The sequence below is a fragment of the Phlebotomus argentipes genome, unplaced genomic scaffold (assembly GCF_947086385.1).
Source record: "Phlebotomus argentipes unplaced genomic scaffold, Phlebotomus argentipes genome assembly contig_2, whole genome shotgun sequence".
NCBI lineage: Eukaryota > Metazoa > Arthropoda > Insecta > Diptera > Psychodidae > Phlebotomus > Phlebotomus argentipes.
The window spans coordinates 4,685,205-4,693,055 of record NW_026776162.1 but is presented as its reverse complement, the minus strand read 5'-3'; the positions used below and the strand labels follow the sequence as shown (position 1 = coordinate 4,693,055).

The following is a 7,851-nucleotide window of genomic DNA, read 5'->3' as shown; positions in this document are numbered from 1 at the left end:
ACGCATTCACGCTAATCTCTTCGGTGTGAGCTTCCGAAAACAAATTACTCAGCAGAATCAAGGTGTGAGTCACGATTTGATCACGGTGAAGGAAAAAAGAGAACGTTTTACCTAAATAAATGCTGTAATGAACTGGGGATTTCTTCATAAAGTTTACAAATCAACGGATTCAACAATGCTAGATTTGAGTCTCTTCGCCAGAATACTCCATCACACTTTGTATCGTCTTCTATGTGGCTTTCCAATCTACTTCTCAATCACCAGCTTGTCGGACTTGTAGAGATCACCAATTAACGCCTGAAAGATAAGATTCCGTGAGTCGATTGTGTTTCCGGATAACCTCAATCGTCTTCCCACCTGACGCCGGATCACTTGGAGATTTTCATTGGCAAACTTCAATTGATTCTTTATCGATTCGGCGTCTGAGAGCGTCTTATTGTCCCTGAAGGCATCTCTTATCCTCCTCCTGGCGTATTCCCTGAAAAGATCACAGTGACAATGACAATCTCTCACAAGAGGCGTTTTTGCTCTTAATTTACCTGTAATTGTAAGAGGAGAACCTCTGAGATTCCCTCAGCAATGTCTTGTAGAGGGACAAGACGCTGCTCTTAGAACTCATCTTTGACGAATTTACACGATTTTCACTAGTAATCAGACAAATTTCTCGCTGCAGGAAATGATAACAAAACCAGATGAATTTGACATTTCTTTCTGCCTCTTTCTAACCTCAAAAACAGTGGGGAATATGTATTTCGCCTATTTCGTAATTACGCAAAAATAATTTTATGAGACTTTATCTTTAACGACACACGGACTAAACGTTGAAAAAGGCATATTTATAGTAATATTGAGGCCATAACTTGAGTTTCTCATGAAGCAGTAGCGTAAATTAGGAAAAGCCGGTCAGTTCTGGTTTTTTGTAATTTTATAGAATTATAGTGATTCCTCTCCAAATTCCTTGTACTCCGGCATAGTAGCATATTTTACGGAAGAAATGAGCATGGAATAGGTATAAAAATCTATCAACTTACCGAGATATTCCCATTTTTTACAATTTTTCTCCAGTTATCAACTTTGCCACCAAAACTAATTCACCATTCACCTTTCTTCCATCCCAACTGCAGCCCAAGTGGCATGCCAACGTGTCCCAATTTTTTTCGAACTCGAAGAATCGCTGGGCCCAACTGGACTGCATAGTCGTTGCGAATTCGCTCGTATATCGCAAGTTGGGAATCCAGCACACAAATTTAAAGGGATGCCCTTTAAATAACAACATTTACTGACTGAAAACCATTTTATTGTCCCCAAAAGCATCCACTGGGTAGAAAGATCGTACAAAAATAGCCAATGCTTATCACAAAGATTCGCTGGAATAAATTAGTATGTTCCCATGGATCCAAATACTCCCGAAAACTCAGCATTTTATGCCTGATAGGTGCTGGCCGACACATTCCCGCCAGTTCCTGTCCAGTTTGTGTGGTGGAACTTTCCCTCCTGCCCGAGGAGTTCATATGTGTGCGCACCGAAGTAGTCTCTCTGAGCCTGGAGAAGGTTTGCCGGCAGTCTGTCTGCTCTGTAGCCATCGTAGAAGGCGAGAGCGGCCGACAAGGCAGGCACGGGAACGCCCCAGAGCACTGCTTTGCTCACCACCTGGCGCCACGAGTCCTGGCAGCGTGTCACCTCCTTGCGGAAGAAGTCATCGAGGAGGAGATTCGTGAGATTGGGATTGCGCGTGAAGGCCTCCTTGATGTTGCCCAGGAAGACGCTGCGGATGATGCATCCGCCACGCCACATCAGAGCAATGCCTCCGTAGTTGAGGCGCCAGTTGAACTCCTTGGCCGCCTCTCGCATCAGCATGAATCCTTGTGTGTAGGAGACAATCTTGGAGCAATACAGCGCGTGCTTGATGTGTTTCAGGAACTCCGTGCGATCGGAAACCGATGCAGATCCTGAGGGACCCTTGAGATGGCGACTGGCGTTCACTCGCTCCTCCTTGAGAGCGGACAAGCATCTGGAGAAGACAGCCTCCCCGATCAGAGTCACTGGCACACCGTAATTGAGAGCGGCCACGGCTGTCCACTTCCCAGTGCCCTTCTGGCCGGCAGTGTCTCGAATCCTCTCAAGCAAGTAGCCCTTGTCATCCTTGAAGTTCAGAATATCCCGCGTGATCTCGATGAGGAAGGAGTCCAGCTCGCTCCTGTTCCACTCATCGAAGGCCTCGGCCATCTCCTTCTGACTCATGCCCAGCGCCTTCATCAGATCGTAAGCCTCGCAGATCAGCTGCATGTCTCCGTACTCGATCCCATTGTGCACCATCTTCACGAAGTGCCCGGCTCCGCCGTCTCCCACCCAGTCGCAGCACGGCTCGCCGCCGGCCTTGGCGCAGATCGCCTGGAAGATGTCCTTGATGAGCGGCCAAGCCTTCTCGTGGCCACCAGGCATCAGGGACGGACCGTGGCGCGCTCCCTCCTCGCCGCCACTCACTCCAGAGCCCACAAAGAGGATTCCCTTCTTCTCCAGCTCCTCGCATCTCCTGGTCGTGTCCTGGTATTCGGAGTTCCCGCCGTCGATGATAAGATCGCCAGGCGACAGCAGAGGCAACAGCTGCTTAATGAAGTCATCCACGGCGCTTCCAGCTGCAAAACAAGAGGAAAATATTCATGAACAATCTTCCAAACACTTTCAGTGATTGCGGCTTTCTTGGCTTGGTCTCCAGAATTATTGCAACTTCTTATCAAAGTACATAATCAACTCAAAGCGTTGAAAACAATCTTGATACACAACAACACAATGTACGCATTCACTCGACTTTAGCAAAAACATTAAGCGTTTTCTAGCCTAATAAAATACATTAAGTGAGCACTGCCGTTAAGTAAAATTCTCTCAACTCGTCTCTCATCTCATCTTCTCTCTTTAACACTGTTAACTTCGCAAAAAACATTGAATAAACAAGAGTATTTTGTGAGATCATTCCAATAAAAGATCGTGATTGCAGTGCGACTTTCACGTGCTCTCAATTCGAAAGGTGACAACCTTCAGCATAAGCATGAAATTACAGGTGTGGAGCCGTAATTCAATGCTCCGCTGTCTCTTCGCGGTCAAGCTTGGGGGTCACGCGAGAGCGCAGCCCACGGAGAGCGCCAAGAGAGCCGCGAAGTGCTGAGTCAGGAGAGTGTGCACAATAGGCAATGCGAAGAGGACCGCGATAAGTCGCGCTAACGTGACTGATAAGCTCTACCTTTCACCAGCATCATCACCTTCCGCGGCGTCTTCAGCTTGGCCACCATGTCTTGCAGGGACGTGGCGCCGATGACCTTCGTGCCCTTGGCCTCGTTGGCGAGGAAGTTCTGCACCTTGTCCACCGTCCTGTTGAAGGCGCACACCACGAAGCCATGATCGTTCATGTTGAGGATGAGGTTCTGACCCATCACGGCCAGGCCGATGAGCGCGATGTCCGCTTTCCTGTAAAGCAAATCCAGACAATCCAGGACATGTTCTCGCGGCGGCGCTTACGACGGGAAATACTCACTGAGCCATGCTTCTTCACTGGTAATTCCACTGGGCACCGGATAGGGAATGTCGCACTGAACCTATTCACTGGAGGAGCGTGTAAATGCACCACAAAGTCGCAACTCCGCCGAGTGTGAAATGATCTGAGATTTTGACTTTGCCGACTGGAGCGGAAGGTCAACCGAACACTGGCACGCCACCTGCCAGGAATCTTTCGTAATCACGCCGGCCGCCTTTTGGCCAAAAACCCACAAACTCCACAGCTATTGCCATTAACTGAACTTCTCAATAACGCACGGACCTTTATTGACAAATAAATTTGCTCAGTACAGCGCGAAAAGGTCTTATCTTCTAGGCCTAGTCAGCAAATCCTAATTCTCCTGATCACTCCCAATCTTGGGAGGAGCTTCCTCGCCTCCAGACCCAGACCTGGAGGCGCTTCGACTGCGCGATCCTGACTTGGAGCGACTTCTGGACTTAGAGCGGCTTCTGGATTTGGAACGACTGCCGGACTTAGAGCGACTTCTGGATCTTGAGGTGGAGCGACTGCGGCTTCCGGAACGCGATCGCGAGCCACTCTTGGAGCGAGATCTTGAGCGACTTGGCGTGCGAGATTTGGACTTTGCGGAGCCCGAGCGAGATCTAGAGCGGGATCTTGAGCGAGAAACACTACGAGAACCACTCCTGGATCTGCTCCTGGACACACTGCGAGAGCCACTTCGAGATCTGCTGCCAGATCGTGAGCCAGAACCACTGCGTGAGCGACTGGAGGCTCGCGATGAGCGTGCTGAGGATTTCGATCCCGACCGTGATCGACGACGACTCCCTGCTGACGATCCCGATCTGTCACTTCCCGATGAGATGCGACGTCCTCGTCGCGCAGGAGAGCCACTGCGACTCCTGCCCTTCCCTTTATCGCTGGCATCACTGTCGGATTCGCTGGTGGAAATCGTCGCCTTGGACACAATTCTGCTCTGCTGCTTCTGTGACAGCCGACGAGTTCCTTCTTTGCCCTCCTTCTTCTTCCCACGCTTCGACCGCGGCGCGTCACTCTCCGTTCCCGATCCTCTGCGGTGATTCTTATCACGTCGCTTCCTGGATTTCGATGAGCCTTTGTCCCTCTTTCTCTTCCTCTGCGACGAACCACCCTCGGGATTTGCCTCATTCCCACCAGGCGCCGGTGAATCACTGCCTCCAGAGTCCGAGACATAGTCATCGCGACGACTTCTGCCGCTCTTCTTCTTCGGCTCTGACATCTGTTCGAGGAACATGAGGGCATTCTTCGTCTTCTCCTTGTACTCCTGTCGCTTCAGCAGCATCTCCTCCTTGTTCTTGTGTCGCATCTCCTCCAACTTGCGACGCTCCTCCTCCTGGCGCATCTTGAACGCATTTCTCTCCTCCTCTTGCTTCTGCTTCAACGAGCGCTCCTCCTCGTCAATGCGACGCGCCCGGGAGACGTGGTACTGCGCTTGAGACAGCAAATCCTGACACTGTCCAGCCTCAGCGCCCGCAAATGCCACATTGTACCTCGTCTTGTCGCCATGCACAGACAAGTAGGTGAAGTACCTGCAAGAAATGGTGATTAGATAATGGGCAATTCAAAGTATTATCAACACTCACTTGTGCGCCAATCCCAGCTCATGGACAGCCTGCAACACTATGGCCAGTGTGGACTTCTCATCCCTGAGGATCTGCATGGCCAAACGCTGCAGCACCATGGCAATGTTGAAGAGCAGCACAGTGTCCTGCGGAGCCACTCGGCGCGCCCGCAAGAGTGTCAGCTTCGCCTCCCTCAGCTTTCCCGCCCGGAAGTACGCCCTGGCGAGATACTGCAGCACCTCGACGTTGTGATGCCGATAGAACTTCTTCAGGCAGTTCTCGTACATTTGAATGGCACTGATGTACTGCTTCTGCTCCACGTAGATGTGCGCAATGTTGAGCCACACGTCTGAGAACTCTGCCGTGGCCTCGCGCACCTGAGCAAAGATGTCACGCGCCTCAATGATGCATCCCTTGTGCGCAAGAACGGCTCCAATGCCATTGGAGGCCCAGATGTTGCGCGGATCGTTCCTCAGCACTTGCTTGTACATGGACAGTGCCTTCTCCTGGTGCTTCTTCTCCTTGTCCTTGTCCTTGATGGGCTGATGGAGACTCTGTAGCCAGAAATTCCCCATGGCAATCAGGGAGTAAGCATCCGTGGCCGTGGCTGGATTCTTCAGGATTGTCTCGAAGTTCTGCTGACCGAGAGTCCACTGCATTTTGGCCAAATGCAGATTGCCCAGCAGAGATCTCGTGTCCGGATTGCCAGTGTTGATTTTCAATGCGTCCTTGAAGAAATCCGAAGCCACGAAGATCAACCCTTTGTCACGAGCCATGCAGCCCAGCCTCAGATAGCAATCGATGTAGTTCGGATGCTCCTTCAGGATGTCCTTGTACAGCTTGTCCGCCTTATCGAAGCAGCACATCGCTTCATATAGACGCGCCAGATTGTAAGTCATCGTCACGGAGATTGAGTGATAGTACTGCGGATCGTCTTGCGCCTCAATCTTCGTCCTCTCCAGAGCCGCCTCGAGCTTGTTCAGCGCCTCATCCAGATTCGCCAGGCGATAGTGCAGCGCACCCACATTATTGAGAATCTCAGGCGGAATCTCCGCTTTCACCTTCTCCGTGAGGATATTCGTCGCCGTGCGATAGGCATTCAGTGATCCTGGCAGATCATTCTGCTCCAGAATCTGCGCCAGCTCAATCCACGCTTCCACGTCGTCGGGAAACTGCTCAGTGACTTTCTTCAAGTGCTGCTTCGCGATGTCCCTCTTCGACTGCGAAGAGGAGTTGGCATACAATGAGCCAAGGATCTTCATTGTCTCATAGTTCCCAGGTTGAATCTTCAGTACCTTCTCAAAGCACTGGGCGGCGTTCTCCGTGTCCCCGCGATAGATGTACATCTGTCCGAGGCCAAAGTGGGGCAGGACGAAGTTGGACGGCGCGTACTGTGTGGATTGGTAGTAGTACTGGAAGGCCTGATCGTAGTCGCGCTGTACGTGGAACGCTCTGGCCAATTGATAGCAACTCTCGGCGCGCATCGCCTCATTCTCGGTGTCGTGGAAGGCGTGCAGCGCGAGGTGCTGGACCTTCTGGTAGTCCTTCTTGAAGAAAAAGTGATTGGCCAGGTGGTTCAGCACCATTGGGTTCTTCGAATCGATTGTGTACGCCTTGGAGAGCATCTGCACGCCCTGACGATTGGAATCTGGCTCGTGGAGATTCAGCTTGAGAATAGCCAGGCCCACTAGAGCGCCAACACACTGCGGATCGAGACTGAGGGCGCGCTGAAAGGCCAGTTTCGCCTTCTCCTGGTTGTTCATCTTCAGGAAGCAATGACCCATCCCAAGACGCACCGCCGCTGGGCAGTTGGGATTCGTCCTGAGGGCTTTCTTGTAGAATGCCAGTGCTCCGCGGTAGTCTTTCTTGTTGAACGCGATACACGCCTTACCAAGCAACGACGGAATGTTGGACTGCGACTGATTGAGGACGAAGTTGAACTGCGCGTCCGCCTGTTCCATCTTGTCACCTTCCAGGAGGCAGAAATATGCTCTGCCCAGCAAGTGGTTCTGATCGTACATGATAATCTTGTCGGCCGTGGTGTACAGATGGGTGGCCTTCATGAAGAGCTCCCTCTTCTTGTCTTTGGCCTTCTCCCGGTTCGCTTCCTGCACATAGTACGCCGCCAGCATGTCGTACGCGCGCATCTGATCCTTCTCAAAGTCACGGTAGTCGATGTTCGCCTCCACCCGGGCAGTCTCCAGGATCTTGATGAAGTCATCTGTCTTGTTGAGTTTGTAGTAGGCCAGCTAAAGGCAATGAAACACAGCATTAGATGGAAATCTTCTTGTCCGGGAGTGCTTGACATACCGCCACTGTCACCCAAGTGTTCAATTGGGATCTCTCCTGTTTGAGGATTCCCAGCACCTCCTCGCAGTCGGGAAGTTGCTCAGGATACAACTCAATAACCTAAGGATGCAAGTGGAAGCGAACAATTGAAGGAAAATCCCAGAGAGATAGGTGGAAATTCGTTTTTTCACCTCATCGGTGTCCCGAAGAGGAATCTCTATCGGAGCTGCCATTTTTGCAATTATTCACACGCGTGGTCGTCAAATATTTCTCTCTCCACCCACTTATGAGTAGGCTAAATAATTTAGCACACCGTATGTCGTGAAACCACACCAGGAATATCAATTACTTGAGAAAATGTACACTTGATAAACACACGCCACTCCAGTCGAAAACTCATCCCACCATCGCACTGACACTTCGAAAAAGCGTCCCACAGAGTGGTGAGATTGG

At 51.1% G+C, this 7,851-nt stretch overlaps 3 protein-coding genes across 3 annotated transcripts; all 3 read right to left on the bottom strand.

Moving 5' to 3' along the window:
- Positions 1-105: 105 nt before the first annotated feature.
- On the bottom strand, positions 106-715 carry LOC132263241 (LYR motif-containing protein 4). Its single transcript, XM_059762911.1, has 3 exons — positions 540-715; positions 358-478; positions 106-297 (listed from the first exon to the last, which is right to left on the bottom strand). Exons 1-3 carry the CDS (start codon positions 617-619, stop codon positions 247-249), a joined length of 252 nt encoding a protein of 83 aa, XP_059618894.1. The 5' UTR covers positions 620-715; the 3' UTR covers positions 106-246.
- A 566-nt stretch (positions 716-1,281) lies between these two features.
- On the bottom strand, positions 1,282-3,648 carry LOC132265318 (6-phosphogluconate dehydrogenase, decarboxylating). The gene is made up of 3 exons (XM_059765914.1): positions 3,530-3,648; positions 3,239-3,462; positions 1,282-2,636 (listed from the first exon to the last, which is right to left on the bottom strand). The coding sequence occupies exons 1-3, from the start codon at positions 3,535-3,537 to the stop codon at positions 1,423-1,425; spliced, it is 1,446 nt and encodes a 481-aa protein (XP_059621897.1). The 5' UTR covers positions 3,538-3,648; the 3' UTR covers positions 1,282-1,422.
- A 134-nt stretch (positions 3,649-3,782) lies between these two features.
- On the bottom strand, positions 3,783-7,806 carry LOC132265317 (RNA polymerase-associated protein CTR9 homolog). Its single transcript, XM_059765913.1, has 4 exons — positions 7,590-7,806; positions 7,420-7,518; positions 5,131-7,358; positions 3,783-5,076 (listed from the first exon to the last, which is right to left on the bottom strand). Exons 1-4 carry the CDS (start codon positions 7,629-7,631, stop codon positions 3,882-3,884), a joined length of 3,564 nt encoding a protein of 1,187 aa, XP_059621896.1. The 5' UTR covers positions 7,632-7,806; the 3' UTR covers positions 3,783-3,881.
- Between the last annotated feature and the right edge of the window lie 45 nt (positions 7,807-7,851).